This window comes from Schistocerca cancellata, chromosome 1 (genome assembly GCF_023864275.1).
Source record: "Schistocerca cancellata isolate TAMUIC-IGC-003103 chromosome 1, iqSchCanc2.1, whole genome shotgun sequence".
Taxonomy (NCBI): Eukaryota; Metazoa; Arthropoda; class Insecta; order Orthoptera; family Acrididae; genus Schistocerca; species Schistocerca cancellata.
This window is the reverse complement of record NC_064626.1, coordinates 1,094,895,665-1,094,918,708: the sequence shown is the minus strand read 5'-3', so window position 1 is coordinate 1,094,918,708 and position 23,044 is coordinate 1,094,895,665. Positions and strand designations below refer to the sequence as shown.

The following is a 23,044-nucleotide window of genomic DNA, read 5'->3' as shown; positions in this document are numbered from 1 at the left end:
TTCTGCTTTCTTGATGAATATTCAAACTGCTGTACATCACATAACAATTGATGGCTCACCATAAAATTTCCTCAAAAATAGCCCTTGCACTGATCTGTCACTTCATATTGCACAATATGTACAAGTAGACAAATTGAGAAAAACAGTATGAGTAATGTACGATTTGTTGAAAAGTATTGGTTACAGAATCATACGATGACACTTTTTTGGTAAAGAAACAAATTGTAGGTTATTGTTGCCTTGAAAAACTTCAATGAGAAAGTTCTAGAAGGAACTTCAAGTACTCTTTCAGGATGAAATGTAACATCGTGCAGCCATCAGTTCATAGGAAGTGGCTGTATTTTATTGTTTCTGCCAGTTAGTGCTTCTGTCGTGCACTGACTGTTTAAACCGTCAGATGATCATAAGAAGTCCAGCTTAAATGAATGCAATTCGAGTACAACTGTGTTGTATTATACAGTAATATGCAGTATCCTGCAACTGTTAAATTTGACTTAGTCCATTACAGTGTAGGCTATAAGTTGTACGTCATAACATGACATGGTTCAGATTGCCTGACATATATTTTAAAAATATGTTTCTTGTTATATCCAGGACAGTACGTTTGCTAATCTCATTTAGGTAAAAATAAGCTATGTGACAACCTGGAAATTTATTATTTTAACCTGGAAGAAAACCTTGATTTTGAAAATTAAGATTTGGTGACCAACCTGGGATGGTTGAGTATGCACTAATTACTGCAAATTAACTTCTTGTAATAATATATTACTCACATATCACTGTTGTAGCAGCACATACTGATCCAGGCAAAATGTTATAGTATAGTAAACACATTTTCCAGACCTGATAATTCCACTTCGTATGATGTCACTCACATTATATGGATTTAAGCCAGTCAGATAAAATGAACTGTTTGATACAACTTTTAGATTTAAGGCTTTTGAGATCATTTTAGTTTTGAAATACACAATGCATAATATTTGAGGAAGTACTTAGTACAATGAAGCATTTTCTGCAGTAATATTTTTCTCATTCATTTGTAATTGATGAGACCATTCCATAACATACAAACCATAAAATAATATATCAGAAAATTGCTCATCCTAACAGTTTCACTTCAGAATAGATATGAGTGGGAACATAATTCTGAAGACAATTTTTTTTTAGAAAACAAAATAAACCCTAGCATGTACCACATAAATTATGAAATTTTATGAGGGACATTCCATAGTGATTTATCTTTTATTTTTTGCCATCATTCATGACTTGCAATATGATTCATCACTACAGTTGCAAGTATGTAGTACCTTTGTCTAACTGTAAGTGTGAGGACGGTCACTAGAAATGTAATCCCTGCACATACATCATATATTCCTAACTGCTGTCATTGTTTGAGTGACAATGTTGGGTTTTATCATCAAGGATGGCACTGAATGATGTGGTTTCTGTGGGAGGAGGGTGCAAACACTGCAGATACTCACAGGTGATAAGTTGCAGTGTGTGGAGACTGTATACTAGATGAAAAGTGCTCTTGCAACATGACAGCAATCGTCCCCATACGAGTGGGAAAAGTGGCTGCCATCACTGAAATGGGGTTCTAGGTACTGCCAAACCCACCATATTTTCCTTATTTGACCCCTCCTGATTACCATCTTTCCAGGGCTATGAAGAAACCCCTGCATGGACATCATTTTGCAGACTTCCATGAATTATGAGCAGCAGTCCTGCAGTGAGTATGACCGGTGCCAGCAAACTGGGCCTACAGAAGTTAAAGGGGCACTTTCAGGAAAAATACAGTGGGTGTACCAGTACTTGGAATCCACTTTGGCAATGGCAGCCAGCTTGTATGGGGCAAGCTTCGTAGTGTTGCAAGAGAACTTTTCATGATGATGCACACTCTCCACCCACTGCCACGAATCGTCTGTGAACGTCCACAGTGTTTACACCCTCCTTCCACAGAAATCACATCTTCCAGCACTTTCTTTGATTATCATACTCTATGTTGTCCACTCACATCATGACAGCAGTTGAGAAAATGGGCTGTACTGTGCAGAGATGAAGCTTCTTTTAATTGCCATGCCACCTAGGTTACACCAAAGTACTGCATACTGCAACAAGGAGTCAAATGTTCATAAATCATGGGAAAAAATAAAGTGTATATCATTATGGAATCCACATATTTAGGTTGTTCCCAGTTAACATTTATTATTCATCATCTAAAAAAACTTTCTTTTGTTTACATAAATTAAGTTAGCTTCATGAGAAATATTTTTATCCATTGTAAAATCACTTAGTAACAAAATATAAGTGATGTTTCAGAGATGATTCTTTCTTGAACCTTCAGTCTTTAATTAGTGAGTATTTAATTTATCTTTTGTAGCCATTTTTGTTCTTGGATTTTTCTGTGCATGACAACATGTAATTTTATCTGAAATTTTGCAAATAGAAAAACTGGATTTCAGCCTAGTAATATGACAATGACGGTTTCCAGAACATTCTGGTGGGCTTACAAAGGTTATAAATATTGCAAGCTCTGCATCTACATGGATACTCTGCATATCACATTTAAGTGCCTGGCAGAGGGTTCATGATACCACCTTCACAATTCTCTATTAATTCAATCTTGTATTGTGCATGGAAAGAACGAACACCTATATCTTCCCGTATGAGCTCTGATTTCCCTTATTTTATCATCATGATTGTTTCTCCCTATGTAGGTCGGTGTCAAAAAAATATTTTTGTATTTGAAGGAGAAAGTTGGTGATTGGAATTTCGTGAGAAGATTCTGTTGCGACGAAAAATGCCTTTGTTTTAATGATGTCCAGCCATAATCCCATATCATTTCAGTGACACTCTCCCCCATATTTCATGATAATACAAACTGTGCTGCCCGCCTTTGAACTTTTTCGTTGTACTCTGTCAACTCTATCTGGTAAGGATCCCACACCGCGCAGCTGTATTGTAAAAGAGGACGGACAAGACGAATGTAGGCTGTCTTCTTAGTTGATGTGAGAATTTAGTATGGTACAGTTTGTAGGATGCTCTAGTTTATTTCTTCTTTGCAAGCAGTTTGTAAATAGCAGTTTATCTTTTGTCTCTAAAATGTGTGGCAGAACACAGTTTTTGTCTGTTCAATTCGGCTTTTTTCAATAATCTTTACAGGAATATTGTGAAAAATTTTTCAATGTGACATTTTGTTTATGTTAATGTATTTAAGATACTTCATTTGAAGTTAATCTTTGTGCAAACATGCAATTAAAACCCAACAACAAATGAAGATAAATCTAAAGCATACATCATTACAGTGTGTTTTCTTGTAAGCCACAAACCTGGCTGCCTCTAGACAATGGGCATTTTTTTCTACAGGGACCATTGGTAAAAGATGAATTCTCAGTTTATTTACAGAATATTTTATTTGAACCTCACTTATGGGTATAAAATACACCTGTTAGCACTGTTTTTGTTAATAAGATGTTTAACCATTTTCCAACCTTAAGGTTCAAGAAAACATTATCTTCATATTTATGTTTAAAGAGTGGTTTCATATTGCACTGTTAGACATCAGCATGGAAAACTGCTACTTTGTTCTGTGTTTACACTCCATCTAAAGTATCTTTATTGACCAAGACTGGTATGACACTAGCCTTTACAATCACTCAAAAGTTGGACTATATGTATGCTAACACTGTAAAACTGTAATAAGTTATTGTTAATCCACTGTATTTATGGAATAGTCAAGAAAGTTCATACTCAAAATAATTTTCTTACATGCTGCATAATAGGTGTTTGTGTAAGGAGAGTTCCTTCTTTCCAGTCGTTTATAGTTCTAACATGCCTTTTATATCCTTTCATAATCACATTAAGGAACATTGGTGTGTTCTGATTGACATTTAACATGAGTGATGTCTGGAGAATGATGTTCATCTTTGTTTTGTTAAGCTGGATGTATGTGTTGTTAGTGATTGCAGATGATCTATTAATGTATTATATGCTCAAAGAGTTTAATTTTTGAGAGTTTCTGATATTTCAATCAGCTACAGAAGCAGCTCATTCAAAGATTCAATATTCTACATGGGAGAGTAATAATAATGAAATTTTAATTTAGTAGCTGTCATAGAGGCTGTCAGAAGTTAAGTGTTGCATTTCGTCCAACATGGACCTCCTTAGTGTAATGTTTATCTTCCATGTACCTTATATCTACTTGAGATACAAGAACTAAAGCCATCCTGGGCTTTCATTTCAGCAAGGTAATGACCTCCCATACATGGTGAGAATTTCTACCACTTGTCTCTGTGCTTGCCAAACCCTACCTTAGCCAGCAAGGTGATGGATCTTTCCACAACTGAGAACATTTGGAACATTATGGGCAGAGCCCTCCAACCAGTGCAGGATTCTGATGATATAATGTGCTAATTGGACAGAATTTGGCATTATATCATTCAAGAGAATATCCAACAACTCTATCAATCAATGCCAAGCCAAATACATACTTATAAGGGCCAGAGGTGGACAAATACATTACTGACTCGCTCAATTTGTGAAGTTCTTTCTTTTGAATAAATCACACAATTTTTCTGACATTGTGATCATTTGTTTGTCTGTATGCATTCATCGCATCTACCAACTTCAGTCCCATTCAGATAATTCCTTTGTGGTGCATCGTTTCCTTTTTTCCTTCTTAAGAGTGTACATATTTCAATAAAATATCTATACTATTCTGTTGTATAACATTTCAACTTTCAAGTCTGCAAATGAGTCTTCAACAGAGCAAGATCTATGCCTGCCAATATGGTGGAATGTACTACAGCTGGTCTAGTGCACATTACCAGTTGAAAGATATACTGCATTCAGTTCAAATTTCATGTCTGGGAGTTGGAAAAATTTGGAAATTTGTAGTAAGTTCCTATGAAACCAAACTTCTGAGGTCATCAGTCCCTAGGCTTACACACTACTTAACCTAACTTAAACTAACTTACACTAAGGACAACACACACGGCCATGCCCAAGGGAGGTCTCGAACATCTGACTGGGAGAGCCACGTGAACTTTGGCAAGGCGCCTTAAACCGTGCAGCTACACCGTGTGGCTCTGGTAATTAATCTGATAACTATGCAATGACTGAAATTAATAATTAACTTATGTGGTAAATTTATGTGTGATATTAATGTATGTGTCAAGTTATGACCTGTAACGACAGTATTGATCAATGAGAACAGTCATACTGTGCCCTTCTAGCTTACGTTAATAATTCTATTAGAGCTGAATAACAGAGTGATATTCTGTTTAACTGTGTTGCTGTTGTATAAAGTTATTTGTTTTGTAATTCCTGTTGAAAAATTATTTGACACCTCTGAAGAATTATGGACTATTTTGTCGGTGTCAGGTTACTGTATTCAGGCTGCAACTATAGAATGATTACTGGGTGCAGTATGTAGCTATCCATTTATCTGTACCAAACTGAAGTACATGAGACCCAAATTGGCGTAAAGTGTCAGAATTTCAAGATTTAATGTGGACTACGTTACCAACAGTAGTCAACTTTCACCATGCATTTTTAGCCCCTTTTCAAAGGAAGCACTGGTTACCAATAATATCAGTGCAGACAAATCGAGTAGGCAGCTAATGCAACAAACTTGTTTGGCAGCCATTGAGATTTCACATGACCCAGAAACATAATGATACAGTTCTGCATTCTTCACAATCTCAGGCTTGTACCTGGTATTATTCGCTGTTATACACACTGTTTCCATGTTGCCTAAACTGGTTTTCCTTGCATCCACAACTGGAATATCTCCATTATGAGGATGATAGTTATAAGAGTTTACATCGAGGTCACATTGCAGAAGTATGTTGTTGCACTGGGGGAGGGGGGGGGGAGGGAAGTGGCAGGCAGTTTTAACTCAAACTAATAATGTATCAGGCAGTCGTCAGGGGCTGTCACCACATAAAGTTTTGTTATAGGCAACAGTGCAAGACATTGTGAACTTTTCTTTTTTACAGAGGTGCATCACTCTCAGTTATAAACTTGTATACATACTTTTGTGTGGACATTCCACTGCTCAGTAAAGTGCAATCAAAGTTGCAGCTGTGTGGCCCATGAGGTGGCACTTATAGGTCAGTTAGAACAGACAATCACGTGTAATCAGGTGCCTCAGACATTATTGTTTTTGGTTGTGGTGAATCTGTCAGTTGAGAATGCTTTTAGTCTCAGCACATATTCTACTTTTGGATTTTCCTTGGGTGTGCAGTGCACATCCTTGACTTGTCAGTACCTTGTGCTGCCATTGATAAACGTTGTATGCAGTTTGTGCCACTTTTTGAGTCTGGTTTGAGGAAAATAGCTGACTTCCAGGCTCACATTCCTTAAAGCCAGATTTTGCAAATCCCACAATTCTGTTCATCATTAAAGATTAAATTACGACTGAACTAGATTGAGTAGGATAACAACCAGAATGTATCTTCACTGTGCAACAGAATGTGTGCTGATTTGAAAATCTGTGGCAGATTAAAACTGTGTGCTGGTCCAAGACTTTAATCTGAGACCTTCGTCCTTCACAAGCAAGTGCTATACTGACTGAGCTATCCAAGAAGTGGAGATGAGGTACTGTTGGAAGTAGAGTTGTGAGGGCAAGTCATGAGTCTTGCTTGGATAGCTCAGTTGGTAGAGAACTTGCTTGGGGAAGGCAAAGGTCCCAGGCTGAACTCCTAGTCTGGCACAAAAAGTTTTACCCTGCCGGGCAGTTTCAGAACAACAACAAATTTTGTTCCCCCATATCTTATAGTCATTGGGCTGTACCATTACTGGCAGCCATATTTTCAGTTACCCCTTGACATAGACCGATGGGAGACATTAGTCTTGAACATGCTGTTCAGATTGTATCAATATAATACATTGCCTTTTGTGTGGCTAGCACTCCTGCCATATTCCACAGGTTTTTTGAGGTTTGTCTAAATATTCTGTTCAATGTTCATAGAAGAGCTGAACATTTGCACAATCTGTATCTGGTTTCTGTAGCCCTTGCACAGAAAGGCCTTAAGTCCAACTTTTCCAAATGCATTTTCTTTCAACTAGCAGTCACTTATTTAGATTATATTCTCCATGAAGAAGGCTTTTAACTCTCCACAGAGTTTGTAGAGGTAATTCAGAATATCCCTTTGCCTAAATCTGTCAAGGTCCTTCAAGTATTTCTAAGAAAAGTGAATTGCTATGTACAATTTATTCACCAGGTAGTCTTCATAGCCCACAGTTAAATTGTCTCTGTATAAAGGCAGTTCCTTTTCAATGTTCCAATGAGTGCTACTGGTCTTTTCAGAAGTTAAATTTGGTCCACCAATCAGCACCCTATCTTGTGACTTACCAAACCTCTTTCCATTGGTGTTGGCAACTCGTGCATCCCAATGTAGCATGGGAAGAGGGGATGTTCATAGCAAAGGCACTTACTACAGCTCAGGAACTACAATTACCCTACCAGAAGTGTGAATGGAAGATACTGAAAAATCAATATGCATAACATTGTCCATGTCTGACAAGAGTGTCTGCAGCAGAAATGTGGCCTATATCACAGGCTGGTCCCTTGAACTTCCAGAGAGTGTAAATTTGAGGCTGCCTGTAGGTGGTCTATTTCTGAATTACTGTTATCTGACTCATCTCTTACCTACAGACTGGCCGCAATGCCTGTTTACTGTGTGCTAAAAATTGTGATCACGTCGTTTTCATCACCACTAGGCTTACTGGAACTTCGATTTCTGAACACGTCGTATCACCTAAGTAGTGCTTGGACTTTATTCAACTTAATCAGGAACTGTCTCATATTAATTTATATTGTGGCTCAGATGAAAATTCTACCAAAAACTATTACTGTTTGATTCACAGGCTAATACACTTTTAATTTGTTTGCTACAGAAGTTACTTGTTTTTACTATATGTTTTTGGCTCTAAGTGAGGGATATAATAGTTACACCAGTCAAACTCATCATTGTCTGTAGTTTTTATAATTTTATGAAGTTATGAATTAGATCAGACAGCAGAACACCATCTTCAGTACAGTCAGGATGTTACAGAATTTTACAATTAGGATTCAGTACACCACAGACAGCCAGATACCTCCTCCCACAATGAAATGTATACAACATAATTGGCATAGACAGTCTTCTTTTCCCCATAAGTCATGCTCCACCAACTTGTCTCTGCTGCTTTTCACATCACCAGAAGCATGTATATTAGTAACTAATGTTTCTTCACATCCCCACCACAAGCTTCCTCAGTCCTGCCACCAGTGTTATTAACAGATTATCAGCAGAATTGTAAAAATAAATTTAAAAAAAGGCTGGTTAATTATTTCAACTGTCAGAAGTTTGGCCATTTTAAGAATCTCTGATAGTCTTGTGCCAACCTTTTCTTGAGTAACATTGATTATGTGCCTCATATACACACATGAAGCATATGGCAACAATCAGAGTTGAAACCTTGCTTATTGACTTACATATTTGTACCTGCCAGTCAAGGCAGATACAGGCATCTCAGTATAATTGATAAATTAGCAAATTTATCTCACCTTAGGCACTCCAAAGTTGGAAACACATACCCACTATTTATACTGATATGATACTCAGAACTGAAAATGAGTTATTGTGAGCAATAAGAGAAATTTTTAGAGCAGGAAACAATCTGTTGAATAATTTTTTAACTTGTTGGATTGGTAGTGTCAATGAGTTTGATCAAATTAATACGTCATTCTTGTTTGCTGCAGAAATTCTTGGGTTGTTACTTTCAGCTTGTCATGTACTGCAGCGTGATTCTCACACTTTTACTTTTTGAAATAGAAGTTCAATACACTTGATCTTTGAGCTTTCAAACAAATACTGCACTAATATTTCCAACGTCAAGCCAAGTCAGAGCTAAAAACTGAGGAAGACTGACTAATATTAACATGTCTTTGGTTCTTGCCACCCAACTGTTCTTAATTTACAATAATTTCTTTGGTCTCAACATTTTTTCTCTGTAACTATGCATTTATTTACTCATTTAGTTTTCTATATTTTTTGCCTTTTGACCCTATCCCTGTCCCCACCACATATAATGTACTTACAAGGGGAGACCACGACAATGGGATCACGGATTTACTTCGAACTTTGTACACCCTTAGTAGGCTATTAAAACAACATAAGGCGTACTAGTGTGGCAATTCTGAGAAAATTGCAAGAGAAGTTTTATCTGTCTCTTACGTAACTGATGTATCTGTGTGTAGATGCCAGACGTTGGGGTTCATGGTGGTCAAGTGGTTGCCAGCACAGTAGCTCAGTATGTTTGGTCAGAGGGTTAGCTGCCACCTGTAAATAAAAAAACTGAGTGAATGAATCAACAGTGAACTTGGACAGGTGCCATCATGGATCATCTGCCCCAAATTAACTTTTTAGTTAATGTTTGAGCTTCGTAAGATGGACTTATGTGAGGTGATGGTTTGACTCCTGCTCAAACTTTCATTTTTGTGGTACAAGTGTAAATTCTGTGATACTAAAAAAAAATTTGCACCTATACTATTTGTTCTTGTCACATAGCATCTCACAGGTTAACTGCCAAATGGGGCCTGCCTCTGTGTCTGCAGCTCAAAGAGTCAAAGTGCAAAATAGTTCTGGGTACCTCACCAGATTGCATGTATAAGGTATTTTGTAAATCATGACAGGCATACATTTTCAGGAAAACTCTATGCATTTCTTCATTTACTTGTCAAAAGCTATAAATATTTTTGTTCTGATTAAATTAAAAATAGTAAGTAATCAAATAACATTAAATTCACTAAAACTTCATGCAAATATGTGTAGCTTTTTAAATTATATTACCTCTCAAATGTCATATAAATTAAATAATATGACCAGTGATGATAAAAATATATATTAAAAATTTCGTTTGGGTGGGAGTCAAACCATTGCTTCATACACATTCATCATAAGAACTTCAAATGCTAACAGTGTAACCACCATGAACTCTAACGTCCGGCACCTATGCATGGTTACATCCGTTACATAATACAATGGAAAATCCAGGATGGAATGTAATAGTATTATGGAAAGGATAGTTGCCACTCACCATATAGCGGAGATGCTGAGTCGTAGCTAGGCACAACAATAAGACTGTCATAAATAAAGCTTTCCGCTCATAAGGCCTATGTTAAAAATAGATCACACACACACACACACACACACACACACACAAATGAATGCAGTCTCAGGCAACTGTAGCTACCCTGCTGTGTGGCTACAGTCACCTGAGTCAGGCAACTTTCTTTTTCATAATATTGTCAGTTACATAATAGATGCATAAAACTACTCTTGTGATTTTCTCAGAATTTCCTGAGTAGTGTTCCTTACTACTTGCACATTATGTTGTTTTAATGGCCTGCTAATGGTATACAAACTTTGAAGTAAATCTGTGATCCCAATGTCGTGGCTTCCCCTAGTAAGCTTTCTGCTCTTATTAACTCTTGCATTATGTTTTGGCAGTAATATCTGTCTTGATTATTGCTCTGTCTTCCAACTTTAAGCCCTTTAGATTTACAAGTATAGTCCAGTGCAGTCCCCAACAATCAGTCTTTCCTTCTCAACCCACCCAATAAGTCTCCCCTGACCCAGAGTTCTTGGTGACTTTTCCAAAATTCTCCATTTCCTACACTCACCAGTACTTTCTGTTCATCCTTCTATGTTCCCCATCTTCCAGAAGAAGAAGGAGCTACTGATCTAAAGGCTTGCACATTCCTATCTTTTTGTATGTGTTAACTCCTTTGTGAGGAGATTTATTTATCTATCCAGTTATGTTATATTTTCAAAAAAAATGGTTATTTTCATTTATAAATGACATTTTGATGTGCCAACATTATTATAAAGACAATTTCTATTAACATGTTCCTTTTTTGATGACATTGCAAAGCATTCCAAATTTACTTTTCACTTTTCTTAATTTAACTTATTTTTCTCTTTATTTACTGCCTTAACATTCACCCGGAAGATCTAGAACATTATTTAGTATAAATATCTTTCCAGTAAGAATAACTCTTCAAAATTTGATGTCCTTACATTAAAAATGTTACATGATTTATGTGATGTTAGCAATACATCATTATTTTTTATGTAGGCTATGTCTATTATTGTTTGACTTAGTCACCTAGGTCATTTATAGAATATCAGTATAAATAAAAGAAAAATTAGACAATTGGAAGTCTAGGATGAAATAACAACAATATGCGAAGGATAGATTACAAGTCACCACACAGAGGAGGCATCAAAGCCCAGAAAAGGCACAATGAAAAGACTGCTAAGGTTTAACCTTTCAGACAAACAGGTCCTTCTTCAGAGGCAGAAAACACAAAGATATGTTGACATAAGAATGACCCCCACATATGGCGAGTTCCTGAGTGACTGCAGACAGTAGACATTTGTGTGTGTCTGTTATCTGCTTCTAAAGAAGGACCTTTATGTCTGAGATCTAAAAGCTTAGCATTTTTGTTGTTGTGTCTGTCTGTGACTTACTGTCACCTTTATTTGGTGAATCTGTCCTTTCAAATGAGCATAATTAAACAGTACCAATGAAATACTGTGAGGCAATATAAGAATTGAAAGATTAATTTGAAAAGTGAAACACACAAGTGTATTGTTCTGTATATAGTTTTGTGTATCATATTATAGGATAGTTTGCATTCCAGGATGCACCAAAGATTCGTAAGTGTCAAGTGTGAACTACAAGTCACAGTTAAATGAAAACTGAACACCCACCACAACTGAACCATGGAATTGTTCCAATCAAAAATAATCACCACTTGTGTTAAGACATTTCTCCCACTTGGAGATGACATGATTAATTCCTGTTTCATAGAGTGGAATCATCTTGTTGCATGATAGCACTTGTCCCCACACTGCCAATCAAACGAAGGCTAAACTTTGTTGGAAAACACTGCAACATCCTCCATACAGCATGGATCTTTCACTGTGTGATTTTCACATTTTTGGTGACCTGACGAAAGACATATTTGGACGTCAGTTTCAGTCAAATGAAGAAGTGCAAGATTAGTTGTGACTGTGGATCAATCAGCTGCCAACCGTGTTGCACGAAGCAGAAATTTCTGGTTTTGTCTCCCTGTGGGATGAATGTCTTAATACTTGTGGTTATAGTGGAGAGAGATAATGTGGACTGTCCAGAACTGCAGTAATTATCATTTAGCTGCACCAAAAGTCTCTGCCCAGAAGCATGTGCAGGCATAGATGCTTGAGTGTTAAGAACATTGTGGCAGTTCTGGAACACTGAATAAATATCAGTTCCTGTTAGTTTTGGTGTCTGTCTTAGTAATCAAGTTTTCTCCCAAATGATACACAGCAATACTGGTGTGGCTGCTGTGGGTATTCTCTCTTCGTGTTGACTTCGTCTCTGAAAACATCCACTTGAAAATGCAAGTCCTCATCACATGGGGAGAAGAAAATTAGGATTGACTTATGCCTGATACCTCGCACAGAAGATTTATTAGCTCAAGGACAGTTAACATTATTTGAAAACAGAGCAGATACTACATCTTTATATGAATAACAGCAATATTAATTAGTGTAGACTGCTACTCACCACATAGAGGAAGCACTGAACAGCAGACAAGCATATTTAAAAATAAACTGTTAATTATTATTCAGCTTTCATGCAAAGTCAAAAGATAAACAAACACACACACATTGATACATGCGCAAGTTACATACACATGGTCAAGACAGCCTTTGGGTGCTGTGGCTTCACTGTAGTGCATGGTTGTACTTATTTATCTGGGGACAGACCTTGCCCAAACACTAAATAATACACAACAGTCTAGGTACTTTTCAATGTGCACATGTACTACTCAGTGTCTCTTCTGAGTTGTGAGTAACAATCTATCCTAATTCATATTGTTATTCCATTACAAATGTCTCATTCTTCCTTAATATGAGGATAATGCTGCTGCTATTACTCTCTTCGTTATGTTTCAGATACCTTCTGGCACTCACTATCCTGCCCAAATGAAGCTGTTAAAGAGTAGAATTTTGAAGGTGACTGAACGGACTGTTGTAGGCATCCAAGCGCGATCCAGTTACACTTTTATCTTGCCTATGTATTTGCAAAATCTTGTATTGAATTTTCATACACATCCTACCATATTATGTTTTTACTGTATTAAGAATGAACTGATTTAATGGAAATAGTGTATATTTTGACTGTATCTAAACAATGAATTTTATCACTGAATCAGTGGATAAATAAGTTTTAATTAAAAATTGTCAGTCATGTGGTAAAAAAACCTAAACTTAGGTATATCACTAGTTACCTGAGTAGCATTAAAACTAATGCCATGACACCTACACCCATATTCTGCAAACCACTGTAAGTTCACATTCAGTTTTAACGGTTGCCATTTAGAAATGTATAAATGGTCAGCACGTAGCCAAACTCACATATACAGATCATGTATATATAATTTTAAACTGACTTGTTCCAGAATGAGGAGACAAGGTACTGGCAGAAGTAAAGCTGTGAGGACAGGTTGTGAGTCATGCTTGGATAGCTCAGATGGTAGAGCACTTGCCTGCAAAAGATAAAATTCCCAAGTTTGAGTCTCAGTCTGGCACACAGTTTTAATCTGCCAGGAAGTTTCTTGACTTGTTCCACTTCATTCCCAAAAACATTTTGGAAATGATCCATGAAACAGGAATATTAGTGACTCACAACTCATTAACTTTTTGTGTATACCAAATGCCCTCTTACTGTGTTCCTTCAGCAAAGTATCGTAATGACAAATGTAATGCCTGATATTTCCACATTTAGTGAAATACTTTCTGAGTTACAGAAGATTAATTGTATCTCATTATCACTAACACCCATGCTGTAATTAATCTATGTTTTATCAAATTGATGAGCTTGTCTCAACTTGGAGACTCTATGAAACTTAAAAATACCATACTTATTGGCAAGTTCAAATTAAATGGCACACATTACCTAAATCTAGGTGTCTCCAGATTCCTTTTGGTGTTAATATTCCAAGTGTAAATTGTGGTAAATTTGATGCCAGTCATTCGCATGTCCTGTTGAATTTCTGCTTCCAGGGCCTCAATAAAACCTGAAGAAATAACATAGCAAATAGTAGACAGAGAACTGAATATGAGCTAACATATTTCAGATTTATTTCACACTAGTTGACATGCTGAATATTGTAGCATTACACAAAATTACAGTACCACAGGGATGTGGAGTGAAGCCAGTCTGAATTTTTGGATAGCCGATGCCAGTAGGAATCAAAATTACTAATGTTGTGTAGTTCGACAATGCACAATTTTTAAACTATGGAAACCTGGCACTATGTGCTCCGATTGGCCATGGGATTGCCCTGTTGCCAGATGCTCTGGACAATGCATGTTGTGAATGCTTTGCCTGCCAGAGATCACGATGTATCCAGGATCCCAAAACATCCATTGTAGTTTCATGATAAGACGTACTGGGAACAAACCCATCAACAGCTGTTAGTTTGCATACAGAAAGTCTTTTACAAATTGTGTCGGCCCTGAAAAGGACCTTTTTTTGTAACTAGGACATTGTTTACTTAAAGCAGGTGCTTGAGCTGGCGACACTCTGACGTGACACAAGCTGGATACCATCGAACAGTGGTTTGCTGAAATCTTTCAAGGATTCCTGGCATTACCCTGATGTGATTGGAGGCATGTTGAATGTGATCTGTTAATTCCTCTTTGTTTCTAGATGGTTTGCGTCAGGGTGGGTGAACTAGAACCTTGAAGAATCCCCACAGGAAAAACTCTGGGGGTGTGAGGTCTAGTGATTGAAGGGGCCATGTCCTATGAGAATCTCTGCTAATTACCCAGCTGTTGAAGAGTTCATTTAAATATACGCACGTAGCACGACTGTCATGTGCAGGTGCCCCAACATGCTGCAACCACATGCGTAGCTGTATGTCCAGGAGAACATCTTCCAGCAGGCCAGGTAAAGTTTCTTGCAAAACGTGAAGGTAATTTGGCCCAGTAAATTGAGGAGGTAGACGGACTGGCCCAATCAGATGGTCACCCACAATGCCTGCCCAAATGTTGAGCGAAAATTGTTCTTGGTGCCCATGGACGTACATGACATGAGAATTTCCCCTTGCCCAGTAAAGAACATTTTGAGAGTTGTAAAGGCCATCCCGATGGAAGGTGCACTCATCTGTAAACAACACAACAGGGGGGAAGTCAGGATCTCATGCAACATGTAGCATAAACCACCGGCAAAAGCCTAGTCTGTGTTCATAGTCCACTACAGGGCTTAGGTTTTGGACAGGGTGGAAACTAAATGGATGCTGGCCATCATCCCTCAAAACCTCCCAGACTAACCAATGAGTGACCCCCATTTCATGTCCAACCGCTTGAGTACTTGTTGTAGGAGCTTCCTCGAAGCACTCAAGAACACTCTCTTCAAATGTAGTATCCCATCACGCTTGTGGTCTTCCAGCATCACCGTGATATCCCACTAACGAGCCTGTTTCACCCAGTCGCCAGTGAATTGCTGTAAATGTTTGCATCTTGCTGGGTACTGTTCCTCATACAACCATCAAGGTCATGTCATAAGCTTTTCATAAATAAAAAAAGGCGGCAACCAGGTGTTGCGGAAACCACATCAAGCGGGTATTTGCCGGGCTTGAGCACTGGAATGATGGTGCTCTCTCGCCATTGCGATAGAAAGATGCCATTGCACCAGATCCTATTGAAGATGATGAGGAGATGTCACTTGTAGTTGTATGAGAGATGTTTGATCATCTGACTGTGGATCTGATATGGCCCCGGAGCTGTGTCGGGGCAATGTGCAAGGACACTGAGGAGCTCCCACTCTGTAAATGGAGCATTATAGGGTTCACTGTGACATTCAGTGAACGAGAGGACTTTCCTTTCCATCCTTCATTTGAGGGTGCAAAATGCTGGGGGATAATTCTCCAACACGGAGGCTCAAGTATAGTGCTCAGCGAAGTGCTCGGCAATTTCATGTGAGCTGGTAGATAACACACCATTGATGTTAATGCCAGTGACACCTGTCAGGGTGTGGTATCCACAAACAGGTCTGATCTTTGTCCAGACTTGGGAAGGTGACGTATGGCACCCAATTGTCAAGACGTACCTCTCCCAACATTCCTGTTTCCGTCTCTTTATATCCTGCTGAACACGGGCACAGAGCCATTTAAAAGCTATTAGGAGCTCTAGGGAAGGGTGCTGCTTATGTTGCTGTAGAGCTCAGCCTCAACGATTTCCAGTGACCACCAAGGAGGTACTGACTTTTGCCGGAGGCACCCTAAAGAATAAGGGATCATGTTTTCCACCGCAGAAACAATTGTTCTAGTGACTTGCTGAACTACCACATTGATGGTACCATGTGGGGGAGATTAAGCTTTGATAGCAGAGGTAGAAGCTTCCCAGCCCATCTTGGTAGACGTCTGGGGGAGTGGTGCTATGGGAGTGACAGGAAGATGGGAAAGTGGTCACTACCACACAAGTGATTGTGGGCTCTCCAGTGGGCAGATGGCAGAAGTCCTGGATTGCAGAGGGATAAATAAATGGTCGAGTAAGTGCCATGAGCCACACTGAAATGTGTGGGGGTCCCAGTATTTAAGAAGTAGAGATCGAGTTGAGACAGGAAAGTTTCGACATCTCTACCTCAGACAGTAAGCACAGTCCAACCCCACAAGGGGCTATGGGCATTAAAATATCCCAAAAGTAGGAAAGGTTCAGGGAGTTTATGAATCAGTGCAGCAAATGCATTCAGGGAAACTGCACCATCTGGAAGAAGATATACATTGTGTCGTCCTTATCCTGACAGCCACAGCTTCAAGAGGGATTTGAAGGGGCACAGGCTCACTGCATATTGAGTTCAGGAGATAGACACAAACTTCTCCTGACACTCTATTATAGTCACTACAGTTTTTGTAATATCCTCTATAACTACGGAAGGTGGGGGGGGGGGGGGTCCGCATTGCTGGGAATCAGGTTTCCTGGAGGGCAATGAAGAAAGCAGGTGTAAAGCTTAACAGTTGCCGTAGCTCAGCCAGGTGGTGGAAAAAACTGCAGCAATTCCACTGAAGGCTGTCATTATCATGAGGCTGGGAAGGCATGAAGCACGCAAGGAGTCAGGTTACGTCTCAGGGTCACCTGCTGCTACCGACTGATTATTTGTATCCATTCCTATTGTGGATGAGGCATCAGTGAAATCCAGGTCCTCAGGGGACACTAGGATCTCCGCCTCATCCTCAGGTGCAGAATTGGTGGGGAGTGGAGGTGTTGGGACCATCGGAGGGTTCTTTTTCTTAACAAACTTCTTTGTTTCCTTGCCCTCTCGCTTCTCTTTATGCTCTTGCTGGGAGTACTTCTCCAAAGTGGCTTCAGGCATGGAGGAAGGCCGTGAAGCTCTTCGTCCATCAGCTTTTGGCTCCTTTAGCCACTGGCGAGTGTCTGCTGTGGCATTAGTGGAGACCTTGGGAGAGAGGGTCCCAAGGGTTCGGTGGAGGCTGTTGCTTTCTGGCTGCGGGGAGGGGGCCGATGTCCCCTGTGTTTGTGGAGAGCCTTGCTCCCAAAGTAGGTACTCTGGGAGAAATGGAAGGAGATTTTCCCCCTACCACCAGGAGGGGCAGATGTATTCTGGAGGCCCTGAGGGTCCACTGTTCGTGGGACAGTGTGTGGTATGACTGGTACTTCTGACAGCAATGGTAATGTAGTTGCAGCATATGTGGACATCAACCAAACAGGGTGTAATCGTTCAAATTTGTGTTTAGCCTCTTGGTAAGTCAACTGGTCTGGGGTCTTGTACTCCATGATTTTCCACTCATTTTGGAGTACAGTGCAGTCTGGCAAGCAGGGAGAGTGCTGCTCTCCACAGTTGATACAAATGTGAGGAGGCAAACACGGAGTATCTGTTTGCAGTGGACGTCCACAGTGTCCACATGTGGTGCTGGAACTGCAGCGAAAAGACACGTGCCCAAATTTCCAGCACTTAAAGCACGACATCGGGGGACTATGGTTTAACATCATAGTTATAAACAGTCATCTTGACCTTTTCAGGCAATGAATCACACTCAAAAGCCAAGATGAAGGCACCGGTAGCAATCCTGTTGTCTTTGGGTCCCATGTAAATGCGTTGGATGAAATGAACACCCCACCGTTCTGGATTGGCATGGAGCTCGTGGTCAAATGGCAAGAGGAAGTCATGATGGAAAATAATCCCCTAAACCATGTTGAGGCTTTTATGGGGAGTGACGGAAACAGAAATATCACCCAGCTGGTCACAAGTGAGTAACACCAAGAACTGGGCTGGGGATGCTGTCTGAATCAAGACTTCACCATTTCTCATCTTGGACAGTATTGTCACTTCCCAAACTTATTCTTAACATGTTCAACAAAAAACTGAGGCTTTTTAGGTAGACAGGAGTCTCTGTCCTTTCTGCTGCAGTCTAAATACTGAGGCGAATATGACTCTCTTCTTTCTGTAGCCCTACATTCCTCCCACAGTGTTGCAAGGGAGGGAAACGATTTATGGTCATATCTGTCAGCATTGTACTCAATCTTGCCCTTCTTAGAGACTGATGGCACCATACGGTCACCAGCAAGAGATGACATAGTCTGCTTCATTGCAGGTCATCCGCCCTGATGCCACCCACTCCGATCAGGGGCTCTCCCCAGCCATAAAAAGGCCACATGGCATGATGGCTGTTGCTGGGAGTCCTGATGCCCCAGGAAGAGAGGCATCTACATCCTTGGCATATATGGGGAATTTACAGCTCAGGCATCAGCAGTGTGATCCCTGTGTTGTCAGGGAGCTACCACCAAATGGGTACATGATGTCCCCGCCACAACGGGCTGGCTACGTGCACAGGGTGCAGAGAAATCCAATCTTATCATGGTGGGAAAAAGAGGATAGGAGATTATGGAAGAAGATGACAGGTGGAGATGCAAAGCCACAAGAAGAGGTTCAGGAGACCAAATCTAAAGGCACTATGGATAACTCATGCACCACGTAAGGCGTCCATCCCCATATGGCCTGCACTTCTGTAGAATTTGGAAAGTGGCAGGTAAAACCCATAAAATGGGACCTGAACTTATAGGGCCAAAAAGTGTGAGAGTCCTTTTAGTCACCTCTTACAACTGGCAGGGATACCTCGATCCTGTTCTAACCCCTGGACCTGCAGGGGCCAATAAATGTGGGAAACTAGAAGTGTGTTAAACTTCTACTTTAAAAAGTAAAAATGAGTATTTGATCAACAAATATGGACACTACTAATCCAACAAGTTAAAAAAAAAATAATATACTTGAAATACATGAAATGTATTTGCAGTTGTGAATATGAACCACTATCAGTTGTATAAGGGAATAATTACAATGAAAATTTGTGACAGACCAGGACACAAACCCAAATATCTGAAAGAATATTGCATTGTTCTTAACAATACAGCCACTGCTATGTTGTTAGTGTTGTGGTCTTCAGTCCAGAGACTAGTTTAATGTAGCTATCCATGCTACACAATCCTGTGCAATAATCTTCATCTCCGAGTAACTACTGCAACCTACATCCTCCTGAATATGTTTAGTGTGTTCACGCCTTGGTCTCCCTCTATAATTTTTACCCTCCACACTTTCATCCAATCCTAAACTGATGAGTCCTTGATGCCTCAGAACGTGTCCCACCAACTGATCCCTTCCTCTAGTCAAGTGGTGCCACAGATTTCTCTTCTTCCCATTTCTATTCAGTACCTCCTCATTAGTTATGTGATCTACCCATCTAACCTTCAGCATTCTTCTGTACACCACATTTCAAAAGGTTCTATTCTCTTCTTGCCTAAACTATTTATTTTCTATGTTTCACCTCCATACATAGCTCCACTCCATACAAATATTTTCAGAAAAGACTTCCTGACAGTTAAATCTATATTTGATGTTAACAAATTTTTTTCTTCTTCAGAAATGCTTTCCTTGCCATTGCCAGTCTACATTTTATATCCTCTCTACTTCGACCATCATCAGTTATTTTGCTCCCCATCTAGCAAAATTCATCAACTACTTTAAGTGACTCATTTCCTAATCTAATTCCCTCAGCATCACCTGATTTAGTTTAACTACATTTCATTATCCTTGTTTTGCTGTTGTTGATGTTCATCTTGTGTCCTCCTTTCAAGACACTGTCTATTCAGTTCAACTGCTCTTCCAGGTCCTTTGTTGTCTCTGAGAGAATTAAAATGTCATCGGTGAACCTCAAAGTTTTTATTTACTCTCCATGGACTTTAATTTCTACTCTAAATTTTTCTTTTGTTTCCTTTATGGCTTGCTCAGTATACATATTGAATAACATTAACCCTGTCTCACTCCCTTCTCAACCACTGCTTCCCTTTCGTGCCCCTCAATTCTCATAACTGCCATATCGTTTCTGTACAAATTGTAAATAGCCTTTGGCTCCCCATATTTGACCCTTGCCACCTTCAGTATTTGAAAGAGACTATTCCAGTCAACATTGTCAAATGCTTTTTCTAAGTCTACAAATACTAGAAACGTAGGTTTACCTTTCCTTAATCTATCTTCTAAGACAAATTGTAGGGTCAGTATTGCCTCACAAGTTCCAACATTTCTATGGAATCCAAACTGATCCTCCCCGAGGTCAGCTTCTACCAGTTTTTCCATTCGTCTGTAAAGAATATGTGTTAGTATTTTGCAGCTGTGACTTATTAAACTGATAGTTCTGTAATTTTCACACCTGTCAACACTAGCTTTCTTTGGGATTAGAATTATTATATTCTTCTTGAAGTCTGAGGGTATTTCGCCTGTCTTATACATCTTGCTCACCATCTGGCAGAGTTTTGTCAGGGCTGGCTCTCCCAAAGCTATCAGTAGCTCTAACGGAATGTTGTCTACTCAAGGGACCTCGTTTCGACTTACGCCTTTCAGTGCTCTGTCAAACTCTTCACACATTATAATATCTCCCATTTCATCTTCATCTATGTCCTCTTCAATTTCCATAATATTGCCCTCAAGTACATCGCCCTTGTATAGACCTCCTATATACTCCTTCCTGCTTTCCCTTCCTTGCTTAGGATCAGTTTTCCAGCTGAGCTCCTGATATTCATACAGGTGGTTCTCTTTTCTCCAAAGGTCTCTTTTATTTTCCTGTAGGCTGTATCTATCTTACCCCTAGTGAGATAAGCCTCTGCATCCTTACATTTGTCCTCTAGCCATGCCTGCTTAGCCATCTTGCACTTCCTGCCGATCTCATTTTTGAGACGTTTGTATTCCTTTTTGCCTGTTTCATTTACTGCATTTTTATATTTTCTCCCTGCATCAATTAAATTCAATATTTCTTCTGTCACCCAAGGATTTCTACTAGCTCTCATCTTTTTGCCTATTTTATGCTTTGCTGTCTTCACTATTTCACCTCTCAAAGCTACACATTCTTCTTCTACTGCAGTTCTTTCCCCCATTCTTATCAATCGTCCCCTAATGCTCTCTCTGAAACTCCGTACAACCTCTGGTTCTGTCAATTTATCCAGGTCCCATCTCCTTCAATTCCCACCTTTTTGCAGTTTCTTCAGTTTTAATCTATAGTTCATAACCAACAGATTGTGGTCAGAGTCCACATCTGCCCCTGAAAATGTCTAACAATTTAAAACCTGGTTCCTAAATTTGTCTTCCGATTACATAATCTATCTGAAACCTTCGAGTGTCTCCAGGATTCTTCTACATATAGAACCTTCTTTCATGATTCTTAAACCAAGTGTTAACTATGATTAAGTTATGCTCTGTGCAAAATTCTACCAGGCTGCCTCCTCTTTCATTCCTTGCCCCATTCCATATTCACCTACTACTTTTGCTTCTCTTGCTTTTCCTACTATCGAATTTCAGTCCCCCATTACTATTAAATTTTCATCTCCCTCCACTATCTGAATAACTTCTTTTATCTCATCATATATTTCTTCAATCTCTTTGTCATCTGCGTAGCTAGTTTGCATATAAACTTGTACTACTGTGATAGGCATGGGCTTCATGTCTATCTTTGTTACAATAATGGGTTCACTATGCTGTTCATAGTAACTTACCCATGCTCCTATTTTTTTTTATTCATTATTAAACCCACTGCTGCGGTACCCCTATTTGATTTTGTATTTGTAACCCTGTATTCACCTGACCAGAAGTCTTATTCCTCCTGCCACCGAACTTCACTAGTTCCTACTATATCTAGCTTTAACCTACCCATTTCCCTTTTTAAATTTTCTAACCTCCCTGCCCAATTAAGGTATCCGACATGCCATGCTCCAATCTGTAGAATGCCAGTTTTCTTTCTCCTGATAACGATGTCCTCCTGAGTAGTCCCAGCCCAGAGATCCAAATGGAGGACTATTTTACCTCCAGAATATTTTACCCAAGAGGATGCCATCATTATTTAACCATACAGTAAAGCTTCATGCCCTTGGGAAAAATTACAGCTGTAGTTTCCCCTTGCTTTCAGCCATTCACAGTACCAGCACAGCAAGGCCGTTTTGGTTAATGTTTCAAAGGCAAATCAATCAGTCATCCAGACTGTTGCCCCTGCAACTACTGAAAACTGCTGCCGCTTTTCAGGAACCACACATTTTCCTGGCCTCCCAACAGATACCCTTCCACTGTGGTTGCACCTACGGTACGGGTATCTGTATCGCTGAGGCATGCAAGCCTCCCCACCAATGGCAGGGTCTATGGTTCATGGGTGGGCCACTGCTATATCACAACAAATATAAATTCTTGAACAAAATGTTTCCTATTTCAAACATTTCTCTTACTGCTTGCAATAGCTCATTTTCATAATTGAGTATAATATGAGAATAAACACAGGGCATGAGGTTCCAACTTTGCAGTGCCTAATGTGGGATACATTTGCTAATTCATCAATTATATTGAAGTGCTTGTCTCTGCCTTGACTGGTTGGTACATATATGTAAGCCAATAAGCACGTTTTTAAGTCTGATTGTTGCCAGATGCTCTCTCTCTCTCTCTCTCTCTC

The 23,044-nt window shown here is 39.5% G+C and overlaps 1 protein-coding gene across 1 annotated transcript in view; it reads right to left on the bottom strand.

Annotated features, from left to right (window-relative positions):
- LOC126129784 (17-beta-hydroxysteroid dehydrogenase 13-like) overlaps positions 1-23,044 on the bottom strand; it is a 112,332-nt gene that overhangs the window by 26,888 nt on the left and 62,400 nt on the right. Inside the window, exon 6 of the mRNA XM_049915161.1 lies at positions 13,999-14,119. Coding sequence (XP_049771118.1) covers positions 13,999-14,119 — 121 coding nt within the window. The remainder of the gene's footprint in view (positions 1-13,998; positions 14,120-23,044) is intronic.